General features: G+C 49.8%; 1 protein-coding gene across 2 annotated transcripts; it reads right to left on the bottom strand.

The window, feature by feature from the left end:
- Positions 1–1,862: 1,862 nt before the first annotated feature.
- CILP (cartilage intermediate layer protein) lies at positions 1,863–12,310 on the bottom strand. 2 transcript variants are annotated; one of them, XM_413902.8, is made up of 9 exons: positions 12,180–12,310; positions 10,838–10,965; positions 10,111–10,194; positions 9,624–9,677; positions 8,070–8,255; positions 6,846–7,160; positions 6,651–6,759; positions 5,532–5,689; positions 1,863–4,937 (listed from the first exon to the last, which is right to left on the bottom strand). In XM_413902.8, the coding sequence occupies exons 2-9, from the start codon at positions 10,902–10,904 to the stop codon at positions 2,596–2,598; spliced, it is 3,315 nt and encodes a 1,104-aa protein (XP_413902.3). In that variant the 5' UTR covers positions 10,905–10,965; positions 12,180–12,310; the 3' UTR covers positions 1,863–2,595. The 2 variants fall into 2 exon arrangements, with proteins under 2 accessions (XP_413902.3, XP_025009897.2); XM_025154129.3 differs by lacking the exon at positions 10,111–10,194.
- Positions 12,311–15,929: the final 3,619 nt, after the last annotated feature.

Raw genomic sequence — 15,929 nt, forward strand, 5'->3', positions numbered from 1 at the left:
GGAGCAAGGCCTCTTGCTTCAGCCTGCTTCTCCAGGTTGGTGGTCTGAAAGCTAATGCAGAGGTAGGAGCTGAGTCACAGCCTTCCTGCATTCCTGGAGTTGACGCTCTTTGATATGTGGGAGTGTGCCTTAGGTTTCAGGTTGCAGAAGGGATGCTGCAGTACACTGACCATAAACATAGGCACTCAGGAACTGGAAAAGTCAGAATTAATATTGATCTATAGCATAAAACTGCTCTGGAGGGTGAACTTTAGAACCTACTGTACTTTTTCTCCTACATAAACTTTCTTGATTTATTTGACGTGGTGACTTATCAGTGGTGAAGAAGTGTTAGCTCTGAGTGGTAGTTTTTGGCTTCTTTTCTGCTAGTAGTACTTCAGTGCCCATGTTTGAAACCTCTCTGTTCTGCTTTATATGCAATGTACTCTGTCAGCAGTCTCTTCTGAGGGCTCAAGGACTCAGTGAGTGCAGAGATAAAAGCTTGTTTCTCCAAGTTGAAGTTAAGCTGCAGTGGGGGACAGTTTGGGGAAACTTGGAGAGCTTCTTGCTGTTTCATGTATAGGCAGAATTTCAGGGCTGTCACCACTTCACTGGGTAGAAAATTCTGTTTAACAGCAAAGTAAGAGCCCTAAACTCTGCCCTTTGGCTCTGGCAAGCCCCTTAGTAGCACAGGGACCAGATCCTTAGCCTGCTTTCCTCCCTGTAACTCCTGGGTTGATCTGGAGAAGTCATTTGTGTTACTTCACTCACAAAGTGATGAAATCAGGGCCAGGATTTGGCTGGCTGTCTGCACAGAAAAGAGACGTTTCTCTGTAAGTCTGCTGTGCATGCCAAGAGCTCTGTGGGAAGGTCCAAGCTAATGCTCCCCACTGGCTGCCTTGGCCCCAGCTCGTGCCAAGCCCTTGCAGCAGACTAGACACAAAAGAAAACACGCAGTCTAAATTCATTGGTACGAAGAGGTTGTGCCAGAGTATTCCACAGCTTGTCTTTTTCTGTTTCTCTTTGTTAATTGTCAATTTGCATGAAAACAAAAACTATAAAGGGTTGTATTTTTTTTTCAGTGTAGTTCAGGCTGCATTGGCATTTAGTTTTGCACAGCTCTGCATTTAATACTGAAGATGCTCTATGGCAGACCTGAGAACCTGTTCCAGATGTTGCTAAAGGCCGTTGAAAGATTCCCTGTACCTTTAATGAGCTCTAGGTAAGACACAGATGTGTATCAGGACTGTATTCATATCTGCAGGAGAGGAATGAGTGGTAGGAGAGAGGGAAATCCACAATGGGGCATGTGTTTTAAGTCAGTTTCCATTTTTTTGTGATCTCTGTCAGTGAAGATTTGAGTGTTGGAGACCTGTTGGCTTACCTGCTCAAAAAGTCCGTTGTCAGGTATGTTTGGGTGTAAACGTGCTCTATGCTGATGAGGTCCCAGATTCCTCTCTACGAGTAGTGGCGCAGAGACTGTGGGGTTTTGTAGGGCAGTGTGTTTAATAGAACTCTTGGAGTTGGGTCATGCTCTGACCCCTTCTGTGGCCATCTGTGTTTATGTGTTCCCTAATTTTTCTGTCGTCTTTAAAACACTGGTTCCCAGCCCTTTTCCTCCCCAATCCTCTCACACTCTGGGAACCCTGCTGCTCCCTTCTAGGCACCCCAGGCCCTGACCTGCTGTCCACATCTCCCAACACTTGTTGCCCCTCTTCATCTCATAGATGAGGTGCTGCTTGCAAGCTGGAGACTGATTCCCTGACTGCACCATTCTGTGGCAAAGCCTTGGACTCGGGAGCAGCAGCTACCCACTAAATCACTTTCCCATGCCCAGCATCAGTCTCACATTGAAAAGTGAAATTTTGTAGGTTGTTCTTTGGTCAGCTCTACACATGGTTTATTTACTTGGGCATGTAAAACACAAAGGTAGTACAGCATTGCCAAAATTACAAAATGACTTTTTTTTATTCATCTACCCTATTTTGTAGAGCATTATTTGAGAAGAAAAACCATGCAAGAAGCAAGAGAAAGCTTTACTTTTATCTGTGTGGAGCCTATAAATCCACATGGCTTCTCTGTGCTGTCAAGCATGTGAGTTCTTAGAAATGCAGCTGATGGTAGTTTAGCTCGAATACAATCGTTCTAAAACAAGCTAGAAATAAATAAAATACTTACATTTCAAGTACAAAACCTTGCAGTTGAATTCAATATGGGGAAATCAGTTTACTCCTTTTCGTGTTACCAACTACTGTACAGGTACTTGGGCTGGCAAAGTCTGCAGATGCAGAATAGAAAACGTCTTATGGACATGACTTAATTGAACGGTGTGTTTAGTTTTTTCCTTTAGGCTGTCAGGTGAAGTTGTTTTATATCAGATTTTTTGACACTTTTAGCAAGGCAGGAGCTCACTACAAGTACTGCCTCTCAATTTTGGCCTTTATATCTTTCCTTTGTGGTGCAATGCAAAAATAAAACTCAAAAAAAAGGGGGGGGGGGAGGGGAGTATCATGTCTCAAAAATATTGACAACTACCTCCTTTGAATAAGGCTATTTGCAGGTAGATACTTATTTTTAATCAAATGTGAGTGACTTTACCAAGGCTCCTGCATAGCTCTAGTATGAGGAAGGGCGTTGACCTCTCATCTGGATTCTGCTTTGGGTGATCTGGCGGCTTCCCACTGGCCTTTGGTACGCAGGGCTCTCCCTTGGTGGTACCTGTATGGACTGCTGGCCTAAGTTCCTCTGGGACTCAAATAAGCTTTGCTCCGCTGCGCTCCTCTCTGAACAGGTGAAAGTCAGCGCTACACCGATATCGCTCTTCATGATTCTGGAGGTGCCATCTGATGTGCCATCGAAACACCTGCCCAAAGCAATTTCCTTGGCGATCCTTGGGTCCTGGTCAGTGACGGTATAAATGCCGTAGTTATGTCCCAGTGGGTCAAGGGGTGCTAGCATTGTGTATTCACTGGAATCATTGTTGGTAGCCATGGGGAGGTGGTTCACCAGGTACTCGTGGAGCATGCTGTTCACGCTCTCCCGGCGACAGCTGCCTTGTGGGATGACTTTCACAAGCGTGCGGTCTACGCGGTCTTGGTCGAAGAGCATGCCACTACACTTGAACTCCAGGCAGGCTGCTGACACATCCTGCTGCTCGGGATCCCGAATGCTACGGACATCCCTAATGCCATAGAGCTTCCCAATGGTGCGTGGATGTGTCCCACCCATGTTGCGAGACCTTATGTTCACTTCCTGAGGTCCATTAATTTTGACTTTTATGTAGCAGGCCCTAAATTCCATGGGCTTGGGCCACCATGCCAGGTAGTCATCGGTCCAGCTCATGAGGTCATCTTCACTGAAGGGAACAGTATTGTAGTCGTAACGATCTCCCTCTATCCTGTAAAACCTGAAGTGAGCAGCACTGTATGGAGCTTCCTCACATTCTTTCAGGTTTTCATAGGCATAAATAGGGCCATTGTTCTCATCTGCAGAATTTGGACTTGGCTTGGCCATATTGATTCTGAATGCGGTTTTCTTTGTGTTAGGGTCCTCATGGTCTGTTCTCCTGTAGTTGAGCTTGTTGAGATATGGCTGCGGGACCCCAATAGCATTAGGATTGAGTTTTGGAGCAGAGGGCACTGCTTCGAGTTCTTCACCCCCCAAGCTCGCCAAAATGTAAGCTGCATAGGCCTCTGGGTTCTGCTCGTCACAGAAGGCTGGCACACAAGCACCATTGGGACCGGTGACCACGCTGTCAAAACGGCCCCATGCTCTGGGGTTGGAGGAGAACCCTGGTTCTGGCTCCGTGTTTATAACAGAAATCACCACCCCCTGGATCTGTTCGCTTGGCAGAAATCTCTCACTTCTATATGCTCGGACTTTGACATAGCACCGTCTGTTCTCTGGGACGTCTAGGTTAAAAAGCCGCCTTTCCTTGATCTCCATGTTCCCGACCAAAAAAGTCCTCTCTTCTCTTCTGCGCCGTCTGCTTTTCTCCAGGTTGAAGTCCCCTTCTTCCTCCCATAAGCCTGTCTCAGGGTTCAGTGACCAAAGCTTCATTTCTTGTAGGTGCTCTGGCATCCTCACCTGAGCAGTGTCCAAGTGGACCTTCACATCCTCTACATTAAGAGTCTCAGTGCCCTGTTCATCAGTGAAGTCCAGGGAAAACATACCATACGTGCGGAGTGGGAACACATCTCCTTCGTCATCTACAAAGTTCAGGTCACTTTGTGTCACAGGTGCTGTTGAGAGTTCTCTTGGGTCCAGAAACGTCACGCTGGCTTTCACTTTTCCTCTGTAAGGTTCTCCGTTCTTCCTGTAAAATGAATCAGGAGGGATTTCTAATTCGGCAATAGGATCATCATCTTCCTTTTCTCCCAAAGGAATTACACTGGTTTCAGTGGATTCCAGCATGACAGGGGCTTTCTTTCGTAGTAACTTAATGTCATGAAACACAGCACCTCCATTTTCCTTGAAGGGCAAAACTTTTGTTGTGTTCACAAACTTCTGCAGCCGATCAACGAAGGTTAGAACCAGTCTCTCAGTATCTGGTGGGACGTGGACAGAGAAGGTTCCCTTGTAGCCGGTCATGCTCACTCTCTTGTTCCCCATGTAGATGTGGCCAAACCTCAGTGGCTCACCGTTATCCACCGCTGTAGCTCTGCCCCGAACTGTTATTTTTGTCTCGGTGCATTTTTTACAGCCGCATTCTACAGCAACTTTAGTGGGGAGCGTGTACCCATCGCACAAGATCTCTCTCACTTCCATCTTAGACACCCCGCAGCAGTAGGAGATGTTGTCCTTACAGCGGAGTCCCTTATCCAGCTTCCCAACGCAGGTCTTTGCTGGGCACTTGCCCACATCGTAGTAGAATGAGTCAGTTGCTTTTTGGAAACAGTCGTGCGGAAGACGAATGAGGTGGCTTTGGGGCTGGGAGCTGCAGGCTGCCTCTTGTTTTCCTGTTGAATAGCATTTCTTAATGAGCAGCATGAAATAATTGTACAGTCATCTGTATGTGGTCTGAAACCCTCCGAGCTAAACATTGCTTCCAATCACAGGGAGGCTTTTGCAGCAATAAAACAGATGGTTTGCAGAATTTTGGTTAGCTGGATTCATCTGGCCTTTGTTACACTGAAGCAGGTGCTCAGCTTTAATTTAAGGCACCTGATTAAGAGCAGTGCTGTTTGCAGGAGTGTCCCAGCTCCTGCTTACCAGCTCTGTGCTCTGCAGTTGCCTGGCTTCTTGGCCATGAACAGACCTAAACGGGTCCCAGGATTTAAAAAAGAAACAAAAATATTCACACGCTGGGCAGTGATTACAGTGAGAAATGACTGCCCAGTGGATTAAGTTTGGCAGGTCATCTGAAACCCAGAGCTCCGGTTTGTAGTGAGTATCTGGCTGATAACCAGCACACTCAGGCTTATCTGCTAATGGGTGCATAAAATAGCACCCAAATATTTTTCTTGCACCTTTCCTTTCATTCATGTGTTGTAATTTCTGAGCACTTTCTGTACCCCTGCTGCTTGGAGCACATCACACACGTTTTCTCTTACCTATTACAGAAAGCGTGGCAGGCTGGGACTTTGCTGAACCTCCATCACTGACAGCCTTGCAGAAGTACTCTCCTGCCTGCCCTCTGTTCAGGTTCTTCAGAATCAGGTTGTTTTTATATCTGTATATGGAAGGATCCAGCAGGGAGCCATTGTGGTACCTGCCAGGAACAGGCAGATGGTTAATGGGACAGAGACCTGATCGCATGGCTTGGGTAGAGCAGGGCCCAGATCCTGTTTGTGTGGATTTAGCCACACCTCCTGCCTCAGTTACACCACTTATATCATGGAGCAGCCATGTCCCAGGAGCTGCCCTTTCAGAGTTGCGGTCATGCTTAAAAGCATAAAACCCCAGTGCGTTGCATGGGGTGCTAGTCAGGCTGCAAATCCTTGCAGGGGCTTCCCCTAAAACCAATTCCAGACACAGCTGTCAGTCATGCCTGCCAAGGTTTTTGAAACTCCTATCTGAGTGTTTTTTCCATTAAGTCCCTCTGCAGATTGTATTACTGCACCTGCGAGAAATGCCAGCTCTGCAAATGTGCAGGAAATGATCATTTGTAGCACTGGGTTCTCAGTGTGTTTATGCTAAAAAAAAAAAAAAAAAAAGAAAAAAACAATATCCCAGCTTTATGGAGGTGGTAAGGAGGTACAAATCAAGTGTGTTCAACAAAACTGGTGGAATTGGAGTCTTCAAAAACTTGGAAGACCATCTAGTCTAATTCCTCTGCAATGAACATGGACTACCACCTACAGCTCCGTCAGGTGCTCAGAGCCCATCCAGCCTGACCTTGGGTATCCCAAGGGATGGGGCACCCACCACCCCTCTGGGCAGCCTGTGCCAGTGCCTTGCAGCCCTTACTGTAAACAACTTTTTCCTTATATCCAGTGTAATCCTCCCCTGTTTTAGTTTGAAACCATTTCTCCTTGTCCTCTCACATCAGGCCCTGATGAGGTCTGTCCCCTTCTTTTTATAGCCAGCTTGTATTGATAGCAGCTGTTGCTGCGACCCAGGTACAAGACCTTGCCCTTGGCTTTGTTGAGCCTCATGAGGTTCCCGTGGGCCCGCTGCTCCAGCTTTCTGCCCTCCTGCCAGGTGGTGTGGGATCAATGGGAGTTCCTTACCAGAGATAGCGATCTGGGGCCGGAGTCCCCACAGCATTGCAGCAGAGTGACACGCTCTGCCCCACTCTCCTCGCCTTGTCATCAGGGCTCTTGAAAACATAAGGTTTGCCTGCAGGAGGAGAAGAGGCCACCTCATTACTCTTATTTTTGTTAATTGCTCTTAGATGTGCTGGGCTTCCCCATCTCTAATTCTACCTGATCTCTTCAGCTGCACTTGGAACGCCAGGTTCTTCCTGTTGGTCTCCGGCACGGTGATGGCTGTGGTCGTATATTTGGCTTTCTTTATTTTGAGGGTGTTTTTGCCATCGGGACAGACCCCAGGAATCCTAAATGTGCCTTTATTGTCAGCTGTTGTCAACAGCTTGAGATTGTTGGCTTGCAGGTAGACCCGGGCATTGTCTGCAGGTGAACCGTCCTCCAAGGAGACCTTTCCGTGCAGGGTCACATCCTCGCACATGCACGCATCGCAGTCGGCGTTCACGCGGCCCATGGGACAGGTGATGTTGCAGCCTGGGGTGAGGCAGGTAGGTCAAAAAGCAGCCTGATGCCCTGCCATGCTCCTAGCACGGCCTCACGCCTGCTTTCCATTTAGATGCAATAAGGCAGATAGTGCATAAGGAATAGATTGTATCGAAAATGTATTTCCAGAGATTATCAGCAGCTGTGTATTAGAAACATGGGGCTGATGGAGTGCTGAGCCTCATAATTTGTAGAAGGCAGCCACATGGATGTAATTACAGCTAGCAACTTTTCATTACCATCCCTAAAGGGCTGAATTTCAGGGAAGCTTGAATCCTGATCTGCACGTGAGCTGAACCCTGGTAAAATCACAAATCCAAATGCCTTCAGCTTTGTAGATTCCTGTTGCCAACCCATGCCCAAATGCTGTGGCATTGGTTTGTCTTAAAAGCTGCCTCTCTTATTCAGCAGCATCCTGGCTTGTGTACGACATAGGCTAGGTCCTAATAGCCTAACTGTTGAATAGTCATTATCTGGTGAGTCCAACGAATAGTCTCCCAAAGAGTGATTCTGTGACAGTTTCTTACCTATAGCAGTTAATCCTACATATCCCTGTTTATCTATCCCATTTACAAGGGTGCTCCCTTTACAGTCAGAGTTTCCCCCTACAGCAGCTGTGTGATAATCTATTTATTTGCAGCAATAAAGAGATGAAATCAGACAAAACCCTATAACAACTTTCCTGGAGAAAACACAGACCATTTTCAGAGTGATGTGTTTAAAAAGGGGAGTACAAGAGTAATACAACTAATTACAGTCTGCTGTAACTTCTTCCTGGGGCTGGCTGCTGGCAGCTTTCAGATCGCTGGCAAGGAGGAGAACTGTGGCAACATGGCTGTGAGGGGAGTAAAAAACCTACGTGGGGGTGAGATCAGGACAGAACCGAGGTTATGTGAGCACCTGAGCATACGTGTCCGATGCAGAGCCGCCCTTCCTCCATGACTTCGTTACAGTGCACGCCCCAGAGGCGATCTGCCAGGCAGGATCGGGTCCGCTTCTGCACACCGGTTTGGCCACACTTTCCTGAGCACTCACTCCATTTCGACCACGGAGACAAAAACTTTCTGGAATCTTGCACCAGAACAGCTTGAATGACATAATTGGGGTGTTAGTGAGATGCACATTCAACGCAGGGAAAGCAAGCACTTTCCATACAGCTTCTACGTGGCTCAGACTACGAGTCTGTATTTGGATATTATGCACCACAAACTCAAAGCGTGTTGAGGGAGCTGGGAAACAAAGCACGTGAAGGTGCCTGAACGCTTCGGACATCATTCCCTGAATTTGGGACGATTAAGGTAAGCCTAAGGGGCAGAGTGCAGCAGCTCATGCTTAGTCTTGAATAACTTTGGCTTAGAGGAACTCAAACCCACACCGTTAATTGAGTGCTGTCTGAGGGGCAGCGCTCGCATGTGGTTAAATGAAAAAAGCAACAAAGAAGGGTTCTATTGTTGGTATGGTTGTGCTAGATGTCTTTAACTCTACTTCAACATATGTTCTCTATAGAGGAAGCGTGTGTCCCGTTGTGAGCACCAGCTTTTCTGTGTGCAGAAGGCTGAGATGCTACTGAGCATGCTGGAGCCCTGCTAATTTGTCAATCACAAAGAGGCTTATTGGGAGTTTGGCATGCGGTTGGATGTTCCAAAGAATTCCTTTAAAAGTTACTGGACGTAATTAATTTAAGCTGTTTGAATGGGTGAGATCCACCCCCAGCCTGTGGTTTGGGTTTATTTTTAAATGACGATGTTCTAATAATGTTTACAAAGATGTGCTGGTGACTAAATGCTCTAAAAATGAGATCTCCTGGAAACGCGTGCATGCACCACGCCATCTCCCACACCTGTACTTTCACAAGGCTTGCTGTATGCCAGGGCAAGTAATGTCTGCTGAGAGGCAGGCAAGGTTGTGGCTGGTCTGTTAGAATAGCAAAGTTTGCAAATGAACCCCTGGCTTCCACAAACAGGTGTTAAAGGGGGATTTTGTGGCTGGAATAGACAACTTAAATGACAGCAACAGTGCTATGAGTGGTTTGGAGCAAGTGCTTGGCTTAGCTGGGTAGATTCTTAATCTGTTGGCACACTGACTTCTCCAGCATCCCCACTGGTACGTAGATATACGTTATTTATAATTCGGGGTGACATCGAGGGGATGGGGGAGGAGGTACACTTGGAGGCACAGTCTTTTTCTAGGAGCACAATCAGAAATGCTGTCTGACTTTGCCCCAAGCAAGCGTTCAGTTTGCAACAGATTAAAGTGGGGTTTCTGTATGGCCCTTCACAGCTCTGCCTATCAGCGGTGATCAGCTGCTTGAATCTGCAGGGCTGGTGATGGTAAGAAAGGCAGAAGGGGGGCCCATGGCTCCAGATAGCACCTTGACTGTGGGAAAAGCAGAAAGCAGAGGGTGGGGAGAAACCAAGAGGTGTGTGGGAAGTGAGGTAGGGATGCAGGACGTACTGCGTCTGGCATTGGTGAAGATCGGGTCCAACCGACGGGAGCTGCTCCTTCTACCTGTGGGCAGAGGATGTGTGGTGTGACCCTCACTGCATGCTCAACTTGTGGAGGTCTTCTAGACCCACTCCCAGAGGTAAAGACTGAGTTTGGGGCTTATCGCAGCAAAAGGCAGATGTCTTGTTTTCTAATTGCTGTGGCCCAAACCTCAGTGTTTTGCTGGGTGTAACCCACAGCACCACCATCCTCACCTCCTGGCCCCAAGGACAAGCTGTGGTCACACAGCTGACCTTCAGCTTTCCAGGACTGAAGCCAGTGGTGTGGTGTGTCAGCAAGAGCTCCAACCCCACCAGAGGGCGTGGGGTCAGTGCCATTTATTGCATTGTCTCAATGTCCCATCTACGCCAGTGAATTGATTCCATTTGAAATTAAGACTGAAAAGAGTAAAAGATGTCCCAGTGAGGGGAAGCCATCGGGGTGGAACGTAACTCACCCTCTAGGCTGAGCATCACTATCGGTCTGAAGGTTTTCTGTCCTATCTGGATCCTGCCAAGGCCTTGTCTGACAAGCCTTTGACCTAGGGGTTCAAGAAATTAGAGATTAAAATAGCTTATTAATATAATTGGATGTGAGTGGTCAGGCATGGTTTGGCTGTGTTCCACGTCCCTCCTGCTGGGATTTCCCCTGGCCCCGCTGTGTTTTGGGCTTGCTGCCCTCTGTGTTGGAGCAGCTGTGACCAAAACATCTTTTTATATCTGGAAGTATAAGATGCATCCCCCCTCTCCCTGCGTGGGGGAGGAACAAATCTGATGAGGGAATGAGCTTGGGTTAACCCAGGGAGCTTTCCTGGGCTGCCTGATGCAGGGCTGGGGTCTGGAACCTCCCCAGCAAGTTCTGACCTTTCTGTGCTTATCCCCAGGCTTGTCACCAGAGCCCTTCAGAACAAAATTCTGAAGGAGTCTGGACTTCTGAACTCTATAGCCTCAGAAACAATTCCAAACAGCCTGCAGGCACCCAGCTCTGCAAAACCCATCTAAGCAAATTAGGCCCTGCTCATTCTGGAGATGGGCACTCTGCCCTCACCGTGTCCACTGTTTTCATAGAATCATCAATGTTGGAAATGATCTTGGAGATCATTGAGTCCAACCATCAACCTGTCACCACCATGCCCACTAAGCCATGTCAAAGCTGTGTTTGGGACCCCAGTGTTGGACCTTCACCTGAACTGGCTGTGGCTCCCAGCAGCAGCAGCAGCATCAGTGCCCATCCTCTTGCAGTGACCAGCATCGTGTCCAGAGGTAACTGGGAGCTTCCTCAAGGACCTGGAGCTGTCCCACGTCCCCCAGACCTATGGAGACAAACCCAGCTGTGTCAAATCCTGCCTGCAGGATGCTGCTCTCAGTGGGTGCCCAACCTCCCATCCTCGTTGCTCACCCAGTGTCGCCCCATTTCCATCGCAGAAATCTCACCCAGAGCTTGTCCTATTGTGGCAGCTCCTATCCGTTTGTCCCCGCACTGCTGCTCTTTGCAGTGGCATCCCATCCCCACTCCAAATCTATTCTGCAGAGGAGCACTTTGTAATGACATCTCCTTACCGAGCCCTTTTCAGGATAAGTGCTTCTGCAGAGCCTCAGCCCCCATCCCTCTGCCCACAGCCTGGGCTCAGAGCCCCTGGGAAGAGGAAGGCTCACAGGCAAAGCTGAGAGCATAAAACCCCGTGCAGAAGCCAAACTCTTGCTGTGATGCTGTGATTGTCAGTGAGCAGCCAGAAATTGCCCTTTTTTTCCATCACACAGCCGTGTGGCTTTGAGCACGGGGGTACCCAGGGTTTGAGCAGCTGTTGCTCAGTGACCCTGCTGCAGTCACGAGCGCGTTGAGTTGTGCACCACAACGAATGAGTCTGGGGGGTAATTGGGGTATTCTGTGATTTTATGTTGCCGTAGCTTGCTCAGTGCCTCAGTTTACCCCTAACCCAAGGCTGCAAGCAGCAAAACTGCTGCTGCTTGTAACCAACGAACCTCCCCAAGAACGGGTGCTATGGGAATAGGAAATACTTTGATTACAGCTCAGCGAATCCCAGTCAAGCACAAATAACGAGCAACACATGAGCAGGATTTTGTGGGCTTACGGCAGGGTCACGAACTCACAGCCAGACAATAACCAGGAGAAATGCATGCAGGCGGAAAGCCCCGTTCCCACTCGCGAGCTATTTTGGGATCCGGCTGCGACTCATCCGGGGTTTCATACGGATGCGGGGACATATCCCCCCTCCCCGGGGCTCAGTCCCAAAGTGCTGCAGGACAGAGTGCAGGCACGGAGTACCGTTCTCCCCAAGCCCCCCTCTGGACCCCGCGCGAAACCCATTTGGTGACGTTGCAGTGGGACGGATGGGGACGCCGAGCAGCCCCGCAGCCCCCGGACCGCAGCGATTCCCACTTCACCCTCAATCACAGCCGCTTGTAATTACGCTGTCTTAATTACCCAGCGAAGTTATATAACGCCTGCTGCGGAGGAAGGAAAAACTTAGCGTGATTCTTTAGTATTATTATTTTTTTCCCTTACCTACAAAAACCATAAAACCCCCAAGGAAGGAGAGTCCCGTCCTCGTGTTCCAGGGCTGGGAGCAGCCGAAGGGATTTTCGGAGCCGTGCTTTCCCCGGGTCTCAGTGCTGCCTGCGAAGTGCGCGGTTCCCGCAGCCCGAGCGGAGAGAGCGCTTATATAGCGCGGCGTGAGGCTCCGGGATGGCACCGCGCCACGGGCTGCAGCGGGTCGGGCGGGCGAGGAAAGCGCCGGCGGAATAATCCCTCGGCGAGGTGATGGTAAACACGGGGCTGGGCTGCGGGGCTGCCCTGCGGGAGTGGGGCTTTGGGGTTGGGGTTGTGGCCAAGTCGGGGACGCTGAGCTGTCAGCCCCATCAGGCTGTGCTATGGGGGATGCTCTGGGTTCGGTCCCCAAATGAATGGCAGTGGCAGTTTGTATGGGATATCCCACAGGTGCTGCAGTGAGGATGCTCTGGGGTTCCCACCTGGCTGGGGATGAGGTGGTGCCCCTCAGCGCCCCAAGGGTTCTCCACATTTGGGGTACACAGAGCTGTCCTGAGGACATGGGACGTGGCCAGGTGCTTGCTCGGACCCCATGGGGTATCAGGAGAAGGTTCTGCCCCTGAGCACAGTGAGCGTGGAATGCTGCCCAGGGCAGTGGGCACAGCCCTGAACTGCCAGAGTTCAGGCAGCTCTGGAACACCTCTCTCAGGAGTAGGGTTTGGGAAGAGCGGTGCTGCACTGACACACTGCCCAAGGAGTGGTGGGGTCACCGTCCCCAGAGGCGTTCCAGAACCATGGAGATGTGGTGAGGGATACAGTCAGTGGGCATGGGGGGAGGTGAGCTGGTGTTGGACTTGGGCATCTCAGCGGTCTTTTCCAACCTTAGTGATTCTGTGGTTTTGGGGTGGTCCTACACGGATGCAGGAGTTGGTCTAAGTGGTCCCAGTGGGTTATTTCCAACTCAGGATATTCTCTGATGCTACGGAGCAGCGCAGAGCTGCAGGGGCAGGATGCCATCCTCACTGGGACCCTCCTTGCAAGTCAGTGCACCCACATCTACTTGAGCCACTAGGACAACCAGCAAAGCCCCCGGTGAGAGCTCTACAAAATGGGGTTTAGAGCCATGTGCAAGCATGTACACCTGCGGGGCCATACCTGCTGCAAATGGCACAACATAGAGTGTGTATTCAGCTATGGACAGGGACAGGATGGGGACAGAGCAGAATAGGACAGGCTGCCCTCTTAGTAATCCCTCCTGGCCCTGCTGCCAGAGGGAGCGGTGCAGGAGGACATTGATCAGTGTCACATAAAAATTAATTGGTGGTGCCCGGCAATGGCTCTCGTTTCTGTTTACGAGCGAAAAGAAGAGAACAAGCTGGGATTTGCCAAGAAGTGGTAGAGTGTTTATCCAGCAGACAGGGAACAGCCAGGTCAGGGGTTGCCTTGGTGTGAGCTTGGGCTGATCACAGCCCAGGAATGCTCAGGGGGAGGCAGGATGCTGCCCGTGGCCATGGGGAAGGATGCAGCTCGCATGTGTAGATGTGGTACTTAGGGACATGGTTTAGCAGGTAATATTGGTGGTAGGTGGATGTTTGGACTGGATGATCTTAGAGATCTTTTCCAACCTTAACAATTCTACAAGTATTTGATCTGCTTATCCATTGCTGGCATTTCCCTGCACAAAGCCAAGGGCTGGAGAGGCCATGTTCCCCTCCCGCCCCACGCCATGATGAGCCCTGGGAGGCCCAGCCAGCTCTTACAGACTTTTTTCCACGATTTGCTCACCGATGTGTAATTAGAAAACAATAGTGTATTGATGGGAACACTGCCATGCTGAATGCTTTCCCCCAACCCAGTGCCAAAATGCAGTAGTGCATGAGGACCATGATACAGGCAGTGGGACCCCGCTTCCCTCTCCACTCTCCTTCATAGCACATGTCCATCACCCTTCTCTTGCCCAAACCAGGGGTAAACATGGCCATGATGTTCACCCAGCTGTCTGTGCTTCCCCTCCTGTCCAACACACCACCGACACAGTCACCATCACTGAAATCACTGCACTGCACTGGGGGTCAGTGGGGTTTGCACCCTATGAGGTCCACAAGAGACCGGTGGGGCCACATTCTGCTCCGCTCTGCCCACAGCACCAGAAGGAGCTGACGCTTTTTTTCCCCTGCTCTGTGTCTCTGGGCTTGCTCCTGTTTACGGAGATTGGAGTGAAAATAACTGATTGATGACTTTGTTCCATCCCGAGTGCTTTGGGGAAGGCTGTGTGTTCTCGGAGCTGGGAGCTGGGATTTCGCTAAGCACTTGGCTCCCAGTGGTGCTCCAGCGGTGGCTGATGCAGAGCTGGAGCTGTTGTTTTTAAATCCTGTTTTGACATCCCAGGACTTGGACCGCCCCTGTTTATGGGCTGGATGAAATTTTGGAGGTGTTGTGGGTCCCTGGACTTAGCGCTGAGGTTTGAACCACCACCAGCAAACCTCTCAGCTGCCACAATATTGTTTCGCTTAAGCCCTCCTCCACCGCTTCATCAGCACAAAAGCAAACTCCAGCTGCCTAAAAGTTTTGGGAAAGAGCCCAAAGAAGGAACTACTGGAGTTTGTTTTTATTGCACAGATGAGGATTTATGGGCTGTGTCTAGGCAAGAAGGAGCAATCTGGTGTTTCCCCCTGGAAGGATTCACTTAGGGGCTGAACCCATGGTGCAGGCTCCACCTGCAGCATTGATAGAATAGAGTCATAGAATTGTTTGTGTTGGAAGGGACCTTTAAAGGTCATATGGTCTAACTTCTCTTGCAATGACAGAGACATTTTCAGGTCCATGGGAGGGCCACAAATATGATCAAAGGGCTGAAGCACCTCTCAAATGAAGAAAGCTTGGGAGCTGGGCTTGTTTAGCTTGGAAAAGAGAAGGCTCAATGAGGGCAGACCTCATTGTGGCCTTACAGTGCTTGAAAGGAGCTTATAAGAAGGAGGAGGACAAATTTTTTACATGGTCTGAAGGTGACAGAACAAGGGGGAATGGCTTTAAACTGAAAGAGGGGAGATTTAGGTCAGATGTTAGGAAGAAATTATTTATGCAGAGGCCAGTGAGGCCCTGGCACTGCTGCCCAGAGAAATTGTGGATGCTCCATATCTGGAGGTGCTCAAGGCCAGGTTGGATGGGGTCCTGGGCAGCCTGAGCTGGTGGGGGCACCCAGCGTATGGCAGGGGTTGGGGCGGGGTGGGCTTTGAGGTTCCTTCCAAAATAAGATCTATAGCTTGATCAGGTTGCTTGGAGCCCTGAACAGCCTGACCTTGAATGTCTCCGGGGATGGGGCATCCACCCACATCAGGGAAACAGGAGCAGAAAGCACTGCAGAATGGGCACAACACAGTGGTCTTGGGGTCAACAGGGTCCCCTAGTATGTCTCTCCTGATGTCATGACCGTCACTGGGTTCACTCCTTCCCCATCATACCTCCAAAGAGGCTAGATAGTGATTGCTCCAAGAGCACCAGAAAGTCTCAGTAGCAAATCCCTTTATAATTACATTGCTGAGCATGACTCATCTCAACACCACAAGACATGGCCACTGTTTCATAGAGTCATAGGGTCATTAAAGCTGGAAAAGATCACCAAGTCCAACCATTGACCCATCACTACCATGCCCACTGAACCATGGCCCTTCCAAACCATCTGAGCACTGCGTGTCCCAGCCAGCACCTTCCTGTCCCTCACCTGCAGTGCAAGTGGTGCCGGATTGGTGCAATCCAGAGGTCAGCACC

Source organism: Gallus gallus, chromosome 10, assembly GCF_016699485.2.
Source record: "Gallus gallus isolate bGalGal1 chromosome 10, bGalGal1.mat.broiler.GRCg7b, whole genome shotgun sequence".
Taxonomy (NCBI): Eukaryota; Metazoa; Chordata; class Aves; order Galliformes; family Phasianidae; genus Gallus; species Gallus gallus.

What these genes read in the sequence shown, in the direction of transcription:
- CILP (XM_413902.8), bottom strand. Translation starts at nt 10,904, where the DNA reads ATGCTGGTCACTGCAAGAGGATGGGCACTGATGCTGCTGCTGCTGCTG. An exon ending in GGGAGCCACAGCCAGTTCAG is followed by an intron (nt 10,195 to 10,837) that starts GTGAAGGTCCAA and finishes TTGAACCCCTAG; the next exon opens with GTCAAAGGCTTGTCAGACAA. An exon ending in CTTCACCAATGCCAGACGCA is followed by an intron (nt 8,256 to 9,623) that starts GTACGTCCTGCA and finishes ATGTCATTCAAG; the next exon opens with CTGTTCTGGTGCAAGATTCC.